Source organism: Genypterus blacodes, unplaced genomic scaffold, assembly GCF_046128005.1.
Source record: "Genypterus blacodes isolate CSIRO-AG114 ecotype Tasmania unplaced genomic scaffold, CSIRO-AGI_Gbla_v1 ptg000044l_1, whole genome shotgun sequence".
NCBI classification, from domain to species: domain Eukaryota; kingdom Metazoa; phylum Chordata; class Actinopteri; order Ophidiiformes; family Ophidiidae; genus Genypterus; species Genypterus blacodes.
Window position 1 is genome coordinate 8,575,495 of NW_027466857.1, and position 20,933 is coordinate 8,596,427.

The window sequence follows — 20,933 nt, forward strand, 5'->3', positions numbered from 1 at the left end:
TTATATTAGGGCAAAAGGAGGCTGATACTTCATGTATTCCATTATTACATTAGCTCAAGCATGTTTTGTTATTGGCAAAAAGTATAGTTCAGAAACCAAAAGAAACAGTGTTGGCAGATTTTTGTATTAAATATAGTAAAACTAGTATTTATTCAACATCTACATTACATGTGATTTTTGGTGCAGCGTTCACAGAGAACCTATTTTAGAAAGGAAACATTTTAAGTCTAGTTCATATTTCCAGCTCAGTAAATTTCCAAGAACTGTGCATGAAATCCTTGTTCTAAAAAAATAAGTTAAATATCCCCTTTGTCCCTTTAGTTGCATCATACTGAAATCGTTTCTGCTGATCATGTGTTTCCAGAGCAACGAAATGACAAATGAAATGATAATTTATGCCTGTTAAATTTAGTTTCCTCTTGTAATACACGGTTAAAGTCTCAAATGTGTTAGTCTTTTTAAATCTTTGGTTTTCTGTTTGACTGTATTTCTCATTGAAGATTGAAAAAGTATTTCTGTTTCTATTTTGCTTTGGGGATGAAATGAGTTGTTACTCATTGTTGGTTACTTTTAAGATTCACAGTATTTCTGTACAAATTAACGATATACAACTAATAAAGAACTGGAGGCGGGACTGACTGAATACTGTTTGTCATTTTATTTCATTAAATAATACAACTTAAACGGTACAACGTTGTGATACTAGGCGAGAACTAACAGAATAGCGAGTTTTAGTAACACTATTTTAAGTACTGCACTGAGAGTTTTCACTTAATTTCATGAAGCAAATCTTCGAGTAGAACTTTTTATTTGTGTATGTTGATATTTTATTCGATTTAAATTAATGAATGACGAAACAAAAACAAAGCGGCGACGACGTTTTGCGACAGACAGTTAGACGGGAAACTCCCAGAAACCCACGGGGCGAGGTGGGTCACACTGCGCACGCGCGGTTCAAACGGTCGCGCGGAAGATTTGAGTTTGGTTTGAATGACGGAAGATGGAGGACAACAGATTCTTTATTGGGAAGTAGCAATGTAGTAATGGCAGCGAATTTGGACTTGTCGGGACCACCGGATTCGGATTCGTCGCATTCAAGCGACCAATCTGTTTCCAATCGTAGCGTCAACAGAAGTTTGAGACTTGCGGAGAGAGAAAGGAGGAAGAATGAGGCGGAGGACCCGTTGGTTTCGGCGTTGAAGTACTTCTCAGAAGGTACGAAGTAACCGTAGCTAATGAGCTAACTAACATTAGCAACTGCTCCAGTATTTTCACTAACAGCAACATGGCCAGGGAGCATTTAGTTAAATTGAATGTTCCCAGTGTTACTATAAAGTTACTGAGTTGTCCGCTCTTTCTTTAGCAATGTTTTTTAAATAGAGCCCCAACACAATTGTGCCTCTCCGTTGATATAGCATCGCGTCAGTAGCTACAATCGCTCATCACTGCAGAAAGCACAACATCTAAACAGACAATTTGTGATTAAATCAGCGGACACTTTTATGTTGTTCTGGTTCAGTTGTCCCGGGGAGTTTTTTTTAATGTGGCATTTTTATTTGAACGTGTATCTGACCACACAGTAACCCCGAGACATACATGTAACAGGGAAAGGTCCGTATTTGTCTCTGTTATTAATGTAAAGAATGATCAGTAGTAAGAGGACTGTGACCTCATCATTAAACTAACTGGAAAACAGCTCCCAACTAAACTAATCTAAATCTAAGTAAAACCTAAAATCGACTACTATTTTCCCACTCTATGGGGGGCGTGTTAAGCCCCAACGAAGTACCCAACAGAGCAAACTGTATGTTTTGAGTCCAGATTTGAATAAGATCTTTTGTTTCCTACATAAAAGGTATGTTGTCGTCCTTACTAAAAACTGCTACATATGGAATGTGCAGATGAAACGTGTCTTGCATGTAGTCTCACTACATGACGGTATCTCGGAAATATTTGACCTTTCAACAAAACAACCCATAGTTTTTAGAGGACACATAGGCTATGACTTTATACTATGTCATACTCACTGTCTACATACTGCTGCCCCCGGTACTGTCTCTACATAACAACATCATTACATAATAGTATGATAAGATACGATTTTAGTTTAGTTTCGAGAGATTCTGGTTATATTTGGTTTAGTAATTGTTAGTAAGTAATTGTTTTTTTAAAGTAATTGTTTTTTTTAAGTAAGTAATTGTTTTTTTTAATTAATGTTATATGCATGATTATCGCTGTCCATTTTAAGGAAACTTTTCTTGCACACACACATACACACACACACACACACACACACACACACACACACACACACACACACACACACACCGTGATGTGATATCGTATCTTTCTCCTCTAGTCGATGCAGGCACTCCTGTGATGGGAAACGATGAGTTGGAGGGGAACCTGGTACAGGTGGAGAAAGTTGCCTACAGCAGAGGACTGCCTCCTGAGGCCATCTCTGTTATGTTGGAGTTTGCCATGAGCCTCCGTATGGGTAAGATAGTCTGGTAGCAGTGCTTGATTTATAATTCATTTTGTCTCATGGGGCACAGGTCAGACTATTTCTAACACAGGGACAGGCATTGTCTGACCATGTGTTTGGAACATGCTGTATGTCAAGTAACCATTGTTTGAGATTCTTTTTGCAATCTCAATTGTTTGCTTGTAATAAGTAATTTATAGTTTGCTTGGCTCTCCTTGTGTAGGTACCAGTCCCTGTGCTCGTGTGCTGAAGTGTTTGATCCCTGCCTCTGTGGTGCCACAAGAAGCTGTTGTTCGAGCAATAATTTGGCTGGGTGTAGGAAAAATCCCCATCACCACACAAGTAAGGACAAAATCACTGATTGTGGCCGAACTGCTAGTTTTAGTGTTTCATTTCAATGGAATTTTTAAATGATCAACCGAAATAACAAAGTGTGAACGCTCCAGGGTTGAGAGTAGCAGACCGCTAATTATTAGGAGGAAGACTCTGGTGACGGCTCAGTGACCAGAAGAGGCCAGCGACTCGTTTATGCAAATGATCTAGATTTTCACTGAAACACAATCAGTATTTAACTGCTCATTATCTTTCTTTTTAATAAATTGAAAACATTTGAAGTTGACCTAGGTTATTAAGTAATTATCTTATGTCAAATGCTTTCTTTTCACAAATGTAATTATTCAAATAGCAAAATAGTAACGGCTATAACAGTGTTGAGATGAGTGAGTGTTGATTTGTCTGACTCTGAGTTCAGCTTGTAACAATAATTAACGCACACCTATTTTTCAGATTCTTTTCATAAAGTGGGTGCTGACCATGTTTGACATGATTGACACAAAGGACCAACTCCGAGCTGTTTACGGCTTCATCTTCAGCTTTGTGACGGATGAAAATCTGGTATGTGCTGTTGTGACAAGCCATCATTGTTAATAAGCCCTTTAATCCCATTTCTAGCTCTTTTTTGATTGACACATTTAAGGTTTGTTGTTTTTTTGCTCATTTAAATACCAGATTTTAATCACAATTGAATTAAAATTGCCCTTTCTTGTACGGTGTCAGTAATGATTTAATTCCTGAATCCAGACTGACTTAATATACAGTAAACTTGTTATATATTCACAAGTCTTATTGGTTGTTTACTGACACAGTGACATGACTTCACTGCAGCACCATGATATGAAATCACTCCATTAACCCTAAAGATGCAAATGAAACTGATCTTGCTGCATTTTTTCTTTTTTTCAGTGTCCCTTCATCTGCCATCTGCTGTACCTCTTGACAAGAAAGGAAAGTGGTAAGTCAATCACGCCTGAAATATGGCACACATGTTTATCGACCTTTCCAAATGATTGCCTCATTTATTTTTTGCCTGATTGCAGTGCGAGTCTTCAGAGTCCGGAAGCTTCTGGATCTACAGTCTAAACTGGTAAACGGCTTGGTTTTTCTAATGCGATTTTGAAATTGTCCGTATGGAAATCTATTCCGACAGTTTCTCTCATGGGATCAATAAAATCAATCTATTTATTGATAAATTGAAGAATTGTTAATGTTTTCTGCAGCTGTTTTCCCATAAACTGTCTATCCTGGTTTACTTTAGATTGTCCAAATAAGTAGTGGTATATAGCAAAAAGCCAGGTTGTTTTTGCCCAGATGTATTATTCAATACATTGATATTCTCTCCTCAGGGAAGGCAGCCATTCCTCCTGCACCTGCTGTCACTGTACAAAGTGTTTTGCCCTGAATTGGTGACACTCTCCATTCCGTCCAGAATGAGGGTTTGTAAACGTTCTGTTAGGTCAATGTCATTCTGCTGTTATACCTTACGACCATCATTTCCAGAGCAAGTACATTTATGTATTTTCTTGTCATACAGACCGCATTTAGGAACCACAATTCCCCCTGGAAATCAGCGTTGATTGCGGTCCTGAAGAGGAACGGCTCCCAGGTTGCCTCCAGCAGTAGCGTGACCTCCCTGATGAAAGATAAGGCCGGCACCAGGAAGAGGGTATGCAAAGCGCTTCTGTTTTTGCAATTTAATCTGATTCATTTGAGATAGATTTGAATGTTTTTCCCCCACAGCCTAGATAGCCGGTTCAGGCAGGCTGAAGTTGCACTGCTGTGATCACTTGTGACACTAAGGGCATACTGTAATACAGATCCACTGTAATATCCCTGTGTAATAAGGAGGTCTATTTACGCTGTCACAGTCACTGCAAACTCTCCTGAGCTGCTCAAGCTGCTTCTTTACTGCACAGTTTTTTGTAACCATTTATGTAACAATTGCTGCTTGTCTTCTTCCCGGCATTCCATCTATCCTCTGTCACTCAAGTATTCAGCTGTAGACTAGTTTCAGACAAGAGTTAAGTTTTCTCAGGGAGAAAGACTGTGACTGTTGCTCTCAGTGCTGTGTTTGTGCTAAATGTTGGCCCTTTATTGATTCCGGGAAATCGCCCATATGCTCACTTTCCTGTTTTATTGTGCTTTCTTAGAAGCATTACCATCTGGTACTGCCACAATTGAATCCTGCTCTTCAGACACAGGCTCAGACTGAGACATCCACCAGCAGAAAGATGGTCCCCCTGGTGCAGCTCCACTCGGCAGCTCAGCTGCTGGAAAACATCCATCGTATAGAGGTAATCTCTTCTATGATGAATCTGTGTATGTTGACCATCATGCGACTACTATTTCACTCTTGAAGGCAACCACGTCCCTTTTCATCTGTGCTATCCATTATTTGCTCTTTCGCTACTTCCCGCTCCGGAGCTATGGGACAGCTGTTAGCTCCAAGACACCTGGATTGGGAGGGGATGGAATATGAGCATTTAAATAAACAAATATGATGATCAGCTTCTATGTGTTATCAGAATAGGTCTCATTTAAAGGTTGCTATCTCCTCTTCACCACAGGGTGGCGCTCTATCACTGTTACAGTCTGGCCTGTGTTTTGTACCAGGCTGCTGACAATTTTGCCTTACAGAAACCCCGGCTGATGTTGCCTAAGGGCTGAAATTTGTTTATCAGAATTAAACATAAACCAGCAGCACGAGAACCGTCCTTATCATTTGTTTTTTTTAAACAGACTATTGCATCTTTTAAAGATTTCATGATTGTTTTGTTTCATCTTACGAGTAATGAATTATTAGCCAGCGCACAGAGATGAGACGTATCTGAGTAATGGAAAAAGTTACAAAACAAATAGTGATATAAGAAGACCTCCCCATAAATGTGTATTTGCCCTGCAGATCCATTGACCTGATAAATGAACATAAATCATGTTAAAAGGCTTATGGGCTTTTATGCTTCATGCTACATAAATTTTCCTCTTTCACTGCCCACAAAGCCAACAAAAGCAGCAAGGCATACGGATGGCAATACCATCAGCTGCTTTATAGCCAAGAAGCTGTACTTTACTGTGTCCCAGGACAGACGGATGACTCCAGTCAGTCAGACAGACAGCTAATCAGTACCCGGCATTGACACAACATTGATTATCTCTGTCCTCGGCTGCACTCCCTGTTGTCAAAAGCAGAGGGCTTTTTATCTCAGATGAATGAAACAGTTGGTCCCTGATTAATGGAGGACCGAGCTTTGTCTGCTCACAATCCGTCTTCACCTCTTTCTCATTAATTTAATATACTTGATTAAGTCCACATACGAGGAGGCAGATGTTACATACACACTGACTGTAAAGTACCAGACAGTCTTGTGTTGTGTGATGGAAGCAAAGTCCCAGAGCTGGCATTATGGCGATTATTGGATTGTGAAGAATAAGCTAGTGGTGGATTAATTGCCCACTCAATGAAAACAAGGACATAAATATCAGGGGATTCTTCTTCTTCAGCAGGTGAACTAATCTCCCATTTTAAAACTGTCGCACAATCCAGCTTTGCGTGTGCGTGCGTGCGTGCGTGCGTGCGTGCGTGCGTGTGCGTGCGTGTGTGTGTGTAAGTAATGGAATCAATGTAAGCCTTTGTGAGTGGGCAGTAGATTGCTTCTCTTTACTTCTCTGCTTTGTGAATATCCGATGGTATTGTCCTCTCCACTATGATTTTGTAATACATTTCTCTAAAAAAAAAAAATGTTTTTCTCTTTACTTATATCAGCTGCCAGCTCAGATGGGCTCTCTGCTGGGCTCCAGTTTGGCACTGCAGTACCTGGACTGTGTTCAGGATGAGTCGGCCCTCCTGCGCCTCAACTATTGGCTGGGCCACGCTCTATACGAAGGTACGAGGGAAAGATTCATCCCAGGGAAAGCGTTGACCTTGAGATAAACCCAAACATGTCGCATAGGCAGCACATCAAAGTGATTCTCTCAGAATAAGGTTCAAAAGAAACCGGCGCGACCTCACTGTGGGCAAGAGACAGTGAGCTTTTTCAATTTCATTCCCTTGACTTCTTCACTCACTTAATATCTTTCTTTGTGTTGTTTTCGTGAAGAATTCTTGTTCTGCAGTGACGGTGGAGGCTCGCAGAATTCCGAGGAGGCTCTGCTGTTTCTGGACCGGCTGCTGTCCACACAGCACTTTCTGCAGGTCAGCCTCACCGCTCAAGGCCCTGGCGCCGACCGCTCTTTGTGACACTATTATCTTGCAACCGCACGCTCTGCTGACATTCACTGTTTGTCAGTAAGTATAACCACATTGATTTCACGAAGGCTCTTCCACTTGTCTGGTTTGTTTACCCAGGAGGGGTTTTCAAGTTCAGAGGGCTTTCTCTACAAATTTCTCAATATCTGGGATGGCTCCCTCCACCGCCCGCAGATCCTGGGCCTCCTGAGCAACATCCCTGTTGTCCCCAGTTCCTGTGAGTATTCTTTTCCTTTTCTGCTGTCACGCTCTCCCAGCAAAGTGCTCCGGTTGGTTAAATGTGACGCTAAATCGACGCGAATCTTGTCTCCATCTCCATACAGACATTGGGCGAGTTCTGTTTGAGCCACTCATGCAGTTGTTCTTCACATCCACGTTGTTCTTCAAGGTAGGCTTTCTTCTCTGAGTCACCATGTAGAGCAAGATTCTGTAGCTACTGAGTTTGAATAGTTAGAAATGGTTATCAAGTGCTCATTATGCTCAATCCCTGTGTGTGTGTGTGTGTGTGTGTGCATCCTCTCCAGTGTGGCTTGATAGAGTGTCTGAACAACATGCTGTTGAAGTGGCTGACCTGGCACTCCGTGTATGCTCTGGACGACGGCTTGGACATTAGCATCAACAGCCACACCACTATGTGAGTCTCACACAATTTATAGATCTGAATCTCAACGTAGGTATAAAGGTTGTGGATCTGTATGATTTGTCGTCTTTCCACTCAACTCACCCCGGTGCCAGACAGCCTTGTACACTATTCATATCCAGCCTGAACTCATGCTCAGTTATGTTTGAATTGGAACAAAATGGTCTCTTGTGTCCCAGTTACATTGAGTTATGTCAAACTATTGCCGCTTTCGCTCCCGTCTAGCTTTGTCTCAACCCACCCACACTTCACTCTGGTGTACACACTTGCATAATAGCCGTAATTTTGTATTTTGTTAGCAGTACTGAATTATGCTGCCATCATTCACCAGCTTCCAAAACAACTAATACATATCAAATGGTGCAATCAATCATTGTATTTATGTAAACGCACAATACAGCTATCATATCAAATGATTGTGTTTTAACAAGTGCAATCGCACAATAAACGACCCTAAACATTGCAAAATCCATTTTTATTCACTGCCATTTCCAAATTCACCTCTGGTATTTTAGTGGGAGGAAGACTCGCAAGTGAAATGTAGAAATCACTGATTGCAGAGTGTTTGCGAACACTTTTCCTAACATGGGTCTGTGCCTGTGATCTGCAGTCTGATTTGGAAATTTACGCTCTGTCGTATTAAAGATCCGACTCACTGATGGAATGATTACGCTCCAAATGCAAATTATCCGACTTGTGTCTCAGTTTTCATCCAGCGAGTGCTCGGCGTGCTTTTAAGGGCGTGTATCTGACTCTCTGCTATGTCATCTGTCCCAGAAACATGACTCTGTCTGGGTTCAAGGACTCCCTGATGGAGCTGGTACATTTTGTGGGTCGCCTGGCCACTGTGGGCCTCCAGCTCGAGGGCTGTCGCACTCTGCTCCTCAGCTTCATCCTGGACTTCTATGAGACGGTAACAACAACACCAACGATTACTAGCAGAGCGGTTACGATGACGATGATGCGCTTCAGGTGTAAGCGGCTCGCTTCTCTTCTCTTGCAGGTGTGTGACATGTTTCTGAAGTATGGTCTCCCCCTAGTGGTCATGCCCCCGGTTGGTGTGTTTTACGCAGCCCTGTTTGCCACCGACCCCGTCAGTGTGGACAGACTGGCCCACATTATGAACAGGTGAGGACACTTCATCTTAAGACTCAGGCACACACCAGGACAAACATGCTGTATGTAATATGTAAGGGACTGGAATCAGAAATGGCTTACTCTAGGTCCAATGTGAACATTTGAGTTATGGTAATGGGTGTCAATACACTTAAGCTCTCCTATCCTTTTGAAATGTTATTTTCAGGCATAATTTGTACTTCCAGGCTGCAACTAAATATACAGTGTCACATAACTGGCTAGAAGTAGGAAATGTTCATCTAAGCTAAGCATCTAATGGCCACGGCAAGAGAAAAATGGAATCAAATGATGACGATGTTGATAACAGGTTTTCCAACAATTAAGGGTCACAGAGGTCACTGTTTTTATTTTTTTTGAACAGGTATAAGGTGAATTTGTTATCGGCCAGGAGTCAAGAAAAGGTAGCGGAGGTAAGGAGAAGCATTCTTTTCTCTCTATGCGTGTGTGAGGAAGATGAATTGAGCTGTCTGCTTGTTATTCTTAGCTATAGTGACACAACATTTACATTCCTGTCAGTACATACAGTCCATATTTTAGTACTTACAAGTATAATTGGGTGAAAATTGTTGTCATTCTTATATTATGACGAAGAGGCGAGCTGTGCAGTTATGTTTTCCATGAATAGACGCCAAAAAAAATACATTTTTCAATGCATTTCCTGCAAATTGATTGACACTTGAAGGATTTATTTAGAGAATTGAATTGAATTATTTTGTGTTCTGTACGTTGTTAGATTTGATGCGCGTGTGGTTTTTCAGAGATGTTGGCATCACCTAGTGCTGCCCTTAAGGAATCCACAATCATCTGTCTGCAGCTGATATACTGCAAGGGCCCCCCTCTCACAAAGAGGGCTTGAAAAAACTTGCTCATTTTCATACAACAGCAGCTGTGTGACACAAATTAACAAGTAGATGTCGAGCAGCCAATAAGTTCGACTGAAAAAAGCCAGTGGTGCTTCTTGTCAAGAAAAACGGGCTCGCTAAATGACATGCAAATTAATCAGCGCATTAGAGGGGAAATGCTGAAGAGATTCTGACATGCAGAGCGGTTCTTTGAAAGTCCCTCTCTCCAATTTCCAGCAGGCCTTTAACATCAGCCGACAGACGTTCCGCGAATTCAACCACTATTTGGCCACCATGGTCAACTGCCTGTGGAACTCCAAAATGTTTCAGCCCGGCATGGCTTTACAGCTGGGAGAGGAGCTGCTTATCAAGAGCCGAGTGCCACAGTACCAGGCCAGCTACGACCTCATCCACCACCCCGCCTTTATGTGCTACGCTGTCGACTTTCACCACCAGGTAGGCCGTGCTTCGTCGTACCTTTTAATGCAATCAACTGGTTTTTTGATGTACCGGTATGCTGCTCATCTGTTCTGTTCAGGTCGCTTAATAGACTTACTGGTAGATAAGGCGACACGTGTGCTATTAATGTATCTTTCATAGAAGATCCATTAATACCGAAGGACATTTTATTATTAATGGGAGCTGTATGAGACTTGAACTTTCATCATGTTTAATAATATAAGGAGCCTTTTTTTGGTTCTATCCAACTCCAACCATCCAGCAATGTTCTTCTGAGAGTCACCAGGGTGGGCTGACGTTACATGTTTGTGTTTTCTCTTTGCTAGTGCTGGCCAGAGATGAAGTGCAAGGACCACAATTTCATAAAGGTACGAGGAGTCTCATTTTTAGTTTCCTCATATCTAATAGACTTCACCCATCTAGCTTTCATAAGTATTTCTTTTTGTAGAGTTCAGTTCTGTTCATTTTATTGTCCCCCGGGGAAAATCTGTTTACAACGAGAGCCCATTAAAAACAATAAAAATCACAATAGAAACACCAAAATACAAAATCCACACGCTGACTCATAAAGCAAACACAAAAGAACACATAATACAATACTGGAACACAGCGCAGAGGGAGTCGATACTATGCACAAGTGACAATGATTAGATACAATGCAGCCCATGTCGCTCAATTGATAAGGTGCAGAGGTGAAGTGCTTAATGTGCCCAAGTGCTCAACTAATGGAAATAAACACATAGTATACAAGTTGTTATTTTGAGAGATTAATTGGAGAATTCTAAGATGTCTTTAATGTTTCTGTGTTTCTTTTTGTTTTCAGGATCCTAAGCTCCGGGGCTGGTACTTAGAGTACCTGTCTGCTCAGGGTTTTGATGGTCTTAAACAGTTTCTCCACACAAACATCAGCTGAAGTTTGACTTTGGAGGACAACAAACCTGTCAACAAACCAGCGGTAGACGTTGGTTTGTTGACACACCAGTGATACCCCCCATTGGAGAGTATCACTCAAAGACTTGTACATATTTTCCTTCCTCTTGTTCAGGCAAGCTATTTCCCCAGTAACCTGGGTGTGTTTTAATGTACATAGTTGTGTATCCTTGTTTATCTTGTATTTTACATTAGTTTTACCCATTCAGTAGTTTCACACACACACAACGTTGCCCGAGCGGCTGCTTGGCGGAAACAGTGTTTGGAGTCGGTTCCAGTTAGGGAAGTACATGGTAACCAGAGAGAGACAAGATGTTTACGGCAAAACAAGCAATGAAACCTGTAATTGAATCCTTTAAGTGCATATAAAGCAACACTTCATTGTTGTGTAAACTTATCTGGACAAAGGAAAAGTAACAAGCAGACAGGTCAGTGAGAAATAACCACAACATCAAATACAACACAGGATTAAGGTCAATTCCCCGTATGGTTAGCTGAAGTTATTCCTTTCATTTAGTGACATTGTATTTGTACATACCAACCTGGAACCTGACACCACACTGAAGATTTGAAGCTTTCTATGTATGCATGGCCGCCTGCAGCCAGCGATGAAGTCACTGAGCTCCAGACCTCGCTAATTATTTCAGAGTGAAAAATAAAAATTGGTTGTATAACTGTATAAATCGCCAATGGTTGAAAGCATCTCCTTTGTGTGTGTGTGTGTGTGTGTGTGTGTGTGTGTGTGTGTGTGTGTGTGTGTGTGTGTGTGTGTGTGTGTGTGTGTGTGTGTGTGTGTGTGTGTGTGTGTGTGTGTGTGTGTGTGTGTGTGTGTGTGTGTGTGTGTGTGTGTGTGTGTGTGTGTGTGTGTGTGTGTGTGTGTGTGTGTGTGTGTGTGTGTGTGTGTGTGTGTGTGTGTGTGTGTGTACATGTAGTTTGCAATATCGGCTTCATCACTTCAATGGCAGAGCTGGGAGAACCCCAGCGAACACACGACGAGCAGCAGCGACACAGCAAAATAAACACAACTGGCGCAGCAGCTGACGGCTCCGTAGAGCAAACAAGCTTAATTGAAATACCAGCTTTACTGAAATACTCATTAAATTAATAAGAGGAACTTCCACCCGTGCCAACACCCCAAATTAAAGTCAAAATTGCAACATGGCTCCAGTGTCTGGCTCACATTGAACCTTACCCTCTTGACACACATCAGCCTGATGTAAACCACCACAGATGATGAATACCTGTTATCAAAATAATATGGGTGTGTGTGACATAGTAAGTGAGGTGTTTGGGTGGTAGGCGGAGGGAGAGACCAAGGGAAATGCCATACACACAAAGGCAAGTGTGGAGTGTTTAATATATAATGGGGGCTGTACATAAATGTTATTTTCATTTGTTGACAGCAAAGCTAATTAGCTGTGTTTGTAGGTGTTAATGCAGTAAATAACCTTAAACCCACCCCCCACCCCCACTCACCTTGGTACATTCTGAGCCCTGGCTATGGCCCTGTGTATATGCCTGATTGTTTGTTTTAGCACAGCTTGCCATCTGTTATTCCCATGAATCTCGCACATTGTTAGAAAATAAACGAGTGTAAGACTTACAGAGGAAGCCAATAAACCTCATGTTTGTGTTTGAACATGACATCACCCCTCTGGGCAGAGAGATAATGAGTTTAGTTACTTATGCCCTCCTGGTATCGGTGAGTTTTACCTCGATCAAACTGCACCAATTTCACACGAATCCTTTATGTGGATAAGTATCGGAATCTTCTACCATCTGGAGAATATTTTTCTTAAATTGACTAAACCTTCTGGATGTGAAATATAGGCCCCTGGCTCCCTCTGCTTCTGCTCAAATAAACACCCTCACAACCTTTCTTCTGTCTGTGGCATGTTGAATTTGCCAACTTGCCTTTGCTTTTGTGTGTGTGTGTGTGTGTGTGTCTCTCAAAGCAGTGCAGCCAATGTTCTGATCCACCAAAAATGTAGACCTGTAGTTTAATTTCCCATGTTACCTTTCACCTGTGAAAGAAAAGAGCAGGTAAGTATTGGCATCACCTTTTGTTTAAACACACACACACACACACACACACACACACACACACACACACACACACACACACACACACACACACACACACACACAGTATCCGTGTTGTTCCACAGCCAGGACAGATCGGATGCATCGATTTAAGTAAGTTTTTCTCTCAACCATCCATCTCATTTGCTGACAATGACAAGATTTCCGCATATGCACTTGAACATTGAACCAAATGTCATCTCTCCCTCTCCTCCTTTAGGACCCCCTCCCTCCCTTCCTCCCACCCTCCTCCTCCTCCTCCTCCTCCTCCAGGATCGTCAAACGGACTCTCGGCGCTCCCATGGCGCACTCGAGCCGCGGAAGTTCCCCCGACTCCCGGTGCTGCAAACGGACCTTCTCCTCTGTGAGAAAAGTGTCGCAGAGTTTAAATCCCCCGGTGGTTTGACGCGAATGAACAGATCCCTCCTTAAAAAGCAGCAGTCTGTCCTCCGCTGTCGGTGTCACGCGTACAGACAGACAGGGAGAGAGAGTGAGACAGACAGACACACCGGTCCAGCGCTGCTGCTCCCCGGATTCAAATCTTCATTGCGCCTCCGCCGCCTCCGCTGCTGCTGCTGCTGCTGCTGCTGCTGCTGCTTCTCCTCTCCTCACTTTCTCCTCCACATGAGTGTCTTATTTCTGCCTCTCTGCGAAAACATTCCACCTCAACTGTGTCAGTGATACCCGAACCGGATCCTAACCTCAGGAGAGAGAGAGAAAGGTAAGACTGATTTTGATTTAAAGTGTTCTCAGCTGAAAATGTGTAACCTTAACATCCAGGACGGAACAGAGGAGCGGCTGCGTTCTAATTCTCTGCTCTGGTCCTCTTGTGCATGTTGAAGAGGAGCCTGTGTGCTATACTGTGCTCATGGCTCTGGTCAGTTAAGACCCCCAGACGACGTCAGTTTGATGGATGGGCTTTGCTTTAACAGCTTTAGGGTGACCAGCCTGTGTGAGCTCCGGGCGCTGTCGGAACAGAAGGTGCGTAAATAGAAAGGTTTGGCAGGTGCACCGTGGAAAGATTCTCTTAAGTGTTCTGTATGTTGCTGACAGAGTGGGAAAGAAACACGTTTACTAATTAGCGGTTGACAAGTGCGTGCGTGTGCTTGCGTGTGCGTGATCAAGTCAAGTTTCCCCGCAAGTGAGAGAGAGTGAGAGGCGCATTCAGGAGCTTTCTGTCTCATCCAGGTCCTTCGGGTCGGAGTGACGGCAGATTGAGGCGCTGAGCCGGATTTGAACTCGAGGTTGTCTCGAGTAATTATGGTTACAATTACATGGGTTTGCGTCCCGTTATAAGCCTCAAAGTGTTTGAGGACACAAGGACGCGCCACTGTGCGGTATTATTTGGGAACAAAATTAACAAGAAGAGACTTAATCCTGTCTGCTTCAAAGGAGAGGGGGGGGGGGGGGGGGGGGGATTTGTATTTAACACCATTTATTTGAAGAGGGGCAATCCGTGATCCAAATGTATGGTGGCAGGTAATGGAACCTGCTATTTGTCTGAAATAGATGATTACCAGACATTTGACAGCAAGTGCCTCCAGTCTTAAGTGTGTGTGTGTGTGTGTGTGTGTGTGTGTGTGTGTGTGTGTGTGTGTGTGTGCGCGCGGCGTGCGCGCGTGCGTTTGCATCAGATACAAGATTATTGATTCTTCTTAAATGACTAAGCATGCATTTGAGGATTCTTCATATGTTGTGTACATACAAGTGCTTAATGCTTGAAAGATGACAAGACGTGCATTCATTTGTTCAGCTTACGCGTTTCAGTCTTGAGTAAATGCTGTTTGGTTCCTATGGTGAGTTTAAGGGTTAATGAAACAGAAAAAGCCCCCAGCTGGACCTGGTACAGCTGAGCAGTGACTGCATATCTAAAGCATTCCTGTCTCCGTCTCTGATTTGGCTCTTTTTCTTCTTTTTTTCTGTATTCTTTCATCTTTGATGTTAAATCTCTTGGCGCTCATGCTTCAATCTAGGATGAAATTGTGTGTGTGTGTGTGTGTGTGTGTGTGTGTGTAGAGGCTCTAAATGGTTTACCTCAGTCAAGAGAAGTTAATAATCTTCCCATCCCAGTGGGTGAATGAGGTGACATCCTCCCTCAATGAGCAATTCCACTGGAACGACATTCATGCTGCCATTCTACACATGCAGCAGCTCTTCCTCTCTCTCCCCCCCCCCCCCCCCCCCCCCATTACCAGCCTGTGTTAGTCTGACATAGTGAGAGGAAAATTGCACGGACAGTAATTTCCAGTAGCCACGCTGAAAACAAAATTTTCTTCCAATCCAGAAGCCCTAATGAGAGCACATCCAGCCATCTTTGGGAATCCAGTTTGATGTAATGACAGGATAGCACATCCTTTGATCTTGAGGACGACTGCGAAAACATCTGAAAATGCAAAAATGAAAAAAGGGTTTCTGAGTAACAGGCATATTGTGCTTTTGATAGAAAGGTTAATCATGGTTTAACACAGTAGGTTATCGTCATAATGGATTGAGTGTTTTGTTCTTGGTTGCCAGGTTTGAGGGGGGGGCGGCTGGCTGTTTCTAAAGGCTCCACACTGGGAGCCATAATTGTGAGAGACGCTAAAAGGATTACGAGGTTGCTCCATTGTCGCTTCCTTGCTTCAGCTAGATGCCTTCTGGTCATGACTTAATGTTATTCATCTTCAACACTGCTTCAACCGCATGATCAGAGTATAGAATCTGTCATACACCTTCATCCACCATTAATATTCCTCTTTTATCCTTTAGAGCACAGTGTCACCCTTGCTCTTATTAGTGTGTGTTCGTGTTGATTTGCAGCATTTCGAGGCGGTAAACGCTTTCTTTCATGGGTTTGTTTTCTTTCCCTCTGATCCTGAACATGTATTTTGAGGTTGCATTATTTATGAACTCATGTAACGACTGCGACGTGTTAAAGATCGTCTCTGGCAGTTTTTCTTTCCCCGCTTTGTTAATTCAGGAGAGCGATCTGAAAATGTCATTCTGTGTTTAAGTCTCCCTGGGGTCTTCTTCTTCTTCTTCTAAATCTACTGGAGCATTAAGAATTAGTAAGCCAACATACGCTATGTTGACATTACCTTGTGGAGAAGAGGAAAAAAAAACTCCTGTGTTTGTGTTTTCCTCGGTTCTGGTACGTTAGCTCTTGTAATTTAAAGAACAATCAGTTAAGTCAGGAGCGTATATACTAAGCAGCCTAAAGCAGTGCTGAGCTCACGGGACGTAACCTCAGTGAGACTTTGGGGAGTCTCGCTGGTTAAAGCGGCCTTTTGATTTGATTACGGCTGACCCCAGCTTCGACCTTATTGATGTCACCTCTCTCCCGAGTGTGGCGGATGAAGACTTCACTGATTTGTTGTACCTTAATCTGCCTCTGGCTCAGCCTATGGCGCCATGTGGGGAAAACCCTCAAACATGTCCCCATGTTGACAGGTTGGCTGCCACAAGTTGCCCCTGTGCCTGTTGGAGTTTGAGCCATTTGTTGAGGTTGCCATTCTAACTTTCTTTCCCTGTTAGATGTTCATACGTTCAGCGCACCTGGAGCCACCTGGGCCTTTTTCCCCTCCCTTCAGATGAGGCTGTTTATACATTCAAGAGAAACGTAGAATGAATCTAAGACTGCCTGGCAATCCATCATAGTAAACATGAAGCTTTAATTATGTTTTGTCAGAGTTCCCTCTTGTAGTGTCGTTTCATCTTGCTTGACTTTGATGTTTGTTGTGCATTCAGAGGCAAAGGGGTTTTGACCAGATTGACAAAGCCGTGTTTGTGACAATATTCTACAAGCTCAAAGCAAGTTTGTGCTGCGACCTTTTGTGGCTAGAAGAAGTGGATTTCTTTGGCCCAGGAAGTCCTTAATTAAACACGTCAAGAAATGTTGATATTGAGAACAGATGATAGAAAATGGCAACTGACAGTTCAGTGGTTGTCTCCTTTTATAGGTGTGATTGTGAGAGTGTGCAGTGGCCCCTTACATGTAACCTCTTTTTAACCACACCACAGTCTGTTCTGTTTTGTCCCGTCACAGTCATCCTCTCCGACAAAAGTACCACCCGTCACAAACCGTAACTCCCCCGGCGAGCTAAAATAAAAATAAAATAAAATAAAAATACCTCAGCCCTGCTGTCAAGTGGACATCCCCTCTGAGACCCAGATGGACAGATGGTTGTCGTGTACCTCTGAGCATCATCATCTCAGGCTCTGTGGCCACGAGACAGCTGCGCTCAGTCAAGCGGCCTGCAACAGTCCTATCATCTCACCGCACCTCTCCATCATCCGCACCCTGGGCTGAGAGATGGCAAAACGGACAAATGGGGGAAGAATAGGGATAGAGAAGCAATTTGCTAACTCCATAAATTCCTGCACCCACGGTACCTATCCTTGGCCGTGGTGACTGCGAGCTATTATTTAGAATCTGGTAACCGATGCTTTCCTATTAACATTAAATGGGTTGGCGTCTGCAGGTTGTCTCCCGGGCGACACATTTATATAGGTTATTTACTGCCCAGGCGCTGCGGGCCTTGCTCCTGGAGCTGGTCGGGGGGCCAGCTCGGAGTATGGCCCCAGGTGGCGAGACAGCGGGGGAGGAGGGGAGGGGAGTGCTCGAGCCAGTTTCTTAAATCACGGCTTGTACCCACGGAAACAGACAGAAGAGAATGAAATCGTCGGCATATTGTGATGCAAGTTTTCATGCGTCTGTGCTCGTGTGCTCGTAGGTGTGACGGCTTGTATTTTTCTTTTGATTTGAAAGCAAAATGAAAAGACTCTACCCCCCACTCCTGAAAGAGGTTGTGCCTTTTGCCCGAGCGAGTCTGCCATGACGGAACTGTTATTTCTCAATCCTGCTGTCATCCTCAGACGTATTGATGCTGCCTCTTGGTTGTGTTGCTTGCTTTTTGTCTGCATTTGTCAACATGAGAAACAAAATATTCTTCAAATACTGAAAAGAATGATGTATAAGACCCACTTTGGACTTTTCCCAGCCATATCACAGAATGGATGAATGGTTAACATGCACCCTGTAGACATTTTGCTATTTTTCTTGCATTATTTTCGATTCTCCATACTCCACAGGTGCTGTCATTCTGCGTACAAAAGGCTGGCGGGAATGATTAATGTGTGATCATTGTCCACATGTCCATCATGTCCATCTTAATGGACCCTGGTCTGTATGCAGCTATCCAGGAAGCATCTTTAGCGTGTATGAGACACTGGTCAATAACATTACATCAGCAGGCTCATGCAGCAGCAGCAGCTTCCTCTCTAATTGGACTGAAATGGCTCCTGCGCTGAGTCCAACAAATGTCTTTTGGATGCAGCTGGGTTTGTATCCCAGAGTGCACCCTGTTTTCCAAACTGTGTTAAGCACTTCAATCCTGTTGCTGTGTCCAATCAATTTTGTCTGCAAGTGAACAGATCGCTCTCTTGTCAGGGTTGTTTAGGGTGATACGCTGTCCGCTCGCCCACTGGTCACACTTCATCTTCACGGCCGTTCATGCTTAACGTACGTCAATTAAAGTGGACGTGTTGTGTTTGTCTCGCTCGGTGCGGTCTGCTGTCTGGGGTGTGTTTGGCTACTCTGCTTGTTTAATTGCAGAAATTGTACGCTCTTGTCTTAGGGGTTTAATATTCATGGAGAAGTCTGCTGATAGTATGCAGGAGGCACACACACACACACACACACACACACACACCCTTGAAATATTGTGTTGCATCCACTCTGCAACCCTTATTTTCTTTTATTTTTAGATTCAGGAGTGGAATTGGCTGATTTGGATAATTGCCTTTAGTCTTTTAAGATCATGTCATCATTGAGACATAATGCGACGCTTACACCGATTTGATACCCCTCCTTTGCATGAACGAGATACCGAACTCACTGGAAATGGCTCGCAACTCACCTCCCGCCCTCAAGCCTTTCAGCTCTATCAGGTCTATTCAGGCACATCTATCTTTCTCTAAAAGGCTCTCAGCAAGATCGTGCATGATGCCAGAATTCGTAAAGCAGAAATAATGAAACGTGTAGAGTAAATGAGCTTCATCTACAGGACTGAATCATGGCAGAGTGGAATACATACACACATACTCTTGATTTTCATTCTCCTGCCCGTGTGATGTCACGAAACATTTCACATCCTTCGTAGAAAAGTTCACCTTGGCTTTTGCTGCGCCAATATATCACATTAGACTTTATTACCTCCTCAAAGTGCCTCTCAGTCTGACAGCATCTCAAAACCAAAAGTGAATACCTGTAAGTGATTTGAGAAAATTACAAAAGGGATTCCACTAAAGGCCATCGGTGGTGCAAGAAACACAATTCTGAACCTCTGGCCTTTTAAACAACAAACTAACCCTGTGTATGTTTCTCCATTATGTATGGGCCCTCCATTGCGCCGGTCAAGCTGTTGACTCAGAGTTTATAGCTCAGCTCTGTGCTCCTTTTGTTGGCACAGATGCACAGTGACTGCAGAGATCTCATCATTCACCTGAAGGTCACGTTGTTACGGGACAAGTTTCCCTCTTTTCTGCATCTGCTTCCATTCTTTGTCTCCAGTTTGTCAACCTATGTGCTCAGGTTTGAACATACACCAATGTCAACCGTCCTCATAATGAAGTGTTGGACCTTCAGCAGTTGGAATGGAATACTTAGATTTTGGTGTTTAATTCCTTAATCAAAGTGAATCTGCAGTGGAATTATCTAGGACTTTCCGACTGTGTGTGTGTGTGTGTGTGTGTGTGTGTGTGTGTGTGTGTGTGTGTTTAACTGTCTGATGTCATTACTTCAAATTATAACAGATTTAAATGTAATTAGCACTTGCCGCGCTCAGGCTTTGTGTTTTGTTCCCATTGAAATCTTCATAGACAAACCTGCCCAGGCCCACCGTTTGTCCTTGATGGCACCTGTCCGCATACCCACACGTCCACCTGTCCACACGTCCACCTGTCCCCCCTCTGCACCCTGTCCTCGCTTTGGACACAAGAATTGTGCTCGTTACCATGAATGACTTGAAAACCACTTTTGATTTTCTCACCACGTATTTTAATTCACCTTGAAATTAATTGCTTTCCCCTAAAGTTTTTGATGTTTTCATTAATTCTGCGTGGCAGCCCGAACACTAAAGGTGAGACAGCTCGCCCACACACTCCACATGAGCTGGAGATCCTTTTGCTCTCCTTCAGTTTTTAATTTTCCTCTTTGATGCCCCATTCAAAAGCTGCAGATAAAGCATGACAGACTTGCAAACCTGCTGCGACATTGAAATGTGCTCTCCTCTGAAAATGGACCCGAGCATTATTTCATGTTGGTCTTCCTGCCGACGCTTAATTGAGCACCGTGGGAATTCATCTTTTTACTGACTGATAAAAAGGAAATTTGACTTTCCCTCAGCCATTAAGGTTCCTCTGTGTCCCTTTTTGAGCTGAGGGGACACAAAAGTACAGATTTTGCATGCGTGGGTGTGTGCATGTGTATTTACTGTGTGTGTGTGTGTGTGTGTTGGGTCGATGCGGCTCGAGATTCCGAGATCTGAAATCATTTCTCAAAGCCGGGAATTTCCCCATCCAGGAGGCTAATGGCAATCGCTGGCTTTATGATTCATCAAACGCAAAAAGGTCACAGAGGCAGGTGGCAATTAATTTAGTTTGCTTTGATTTGGTGCTGCTCAGGATGGCGCTCGCTCCATTAGCGACATATCTCATTACATGGGCTGTCTTCAAGACGCAAGCACAGAAACGGGTCGCCTTTATGTCGACGAAATATGCTCTTTGTGTGTAAGGGGC

General features: G+C 43.3%; 1 protein-coding gene across 1 annotated transcript; it reads left to right on the top strand.

Moving 5' to 3' along the window:
- Positions 1–975: 975 nt before the first annotated feature.
- Positions 976–12,001, top strand: cenpi (centromere protein I). Its single transcript, XM_076148860.1, has 20 exons — positions 976–1,215; positions 2,360–2,497; positions 2,709–2,827; positions 3,272–3,379; positions 3,728–3,776; positions 3,862–3,908; positions 4,168–4,257; positions 4,356–4,487; positions 4,972–5,115; positions 6,585–6,705; positions 6,919–7,013; positions 7,167–7,284; positions 7,391–7,455; positions 7,592–7,701; positions 8,485–8,620; positions 8,711–8,835; positions 9,206–9,254; positions 9,924–10,142; positions 10,472–10,513; positions 10,969–12,001. The coding sequence occupies exons 1-20, from the start codon at positions 1,044–1,046 to the stop codon at positions 11,056–11,058; spliced, it is 2,169 nt and encodes a 722-aa protein (XP_076004975.1). The 5' UTR covers positions 976–1,043; the 3' UTR covers positions 11,059–12,001.
- The last annotated feature ends 8,932 nt before the right edge of the window (positions 12,002–20,933 follow it).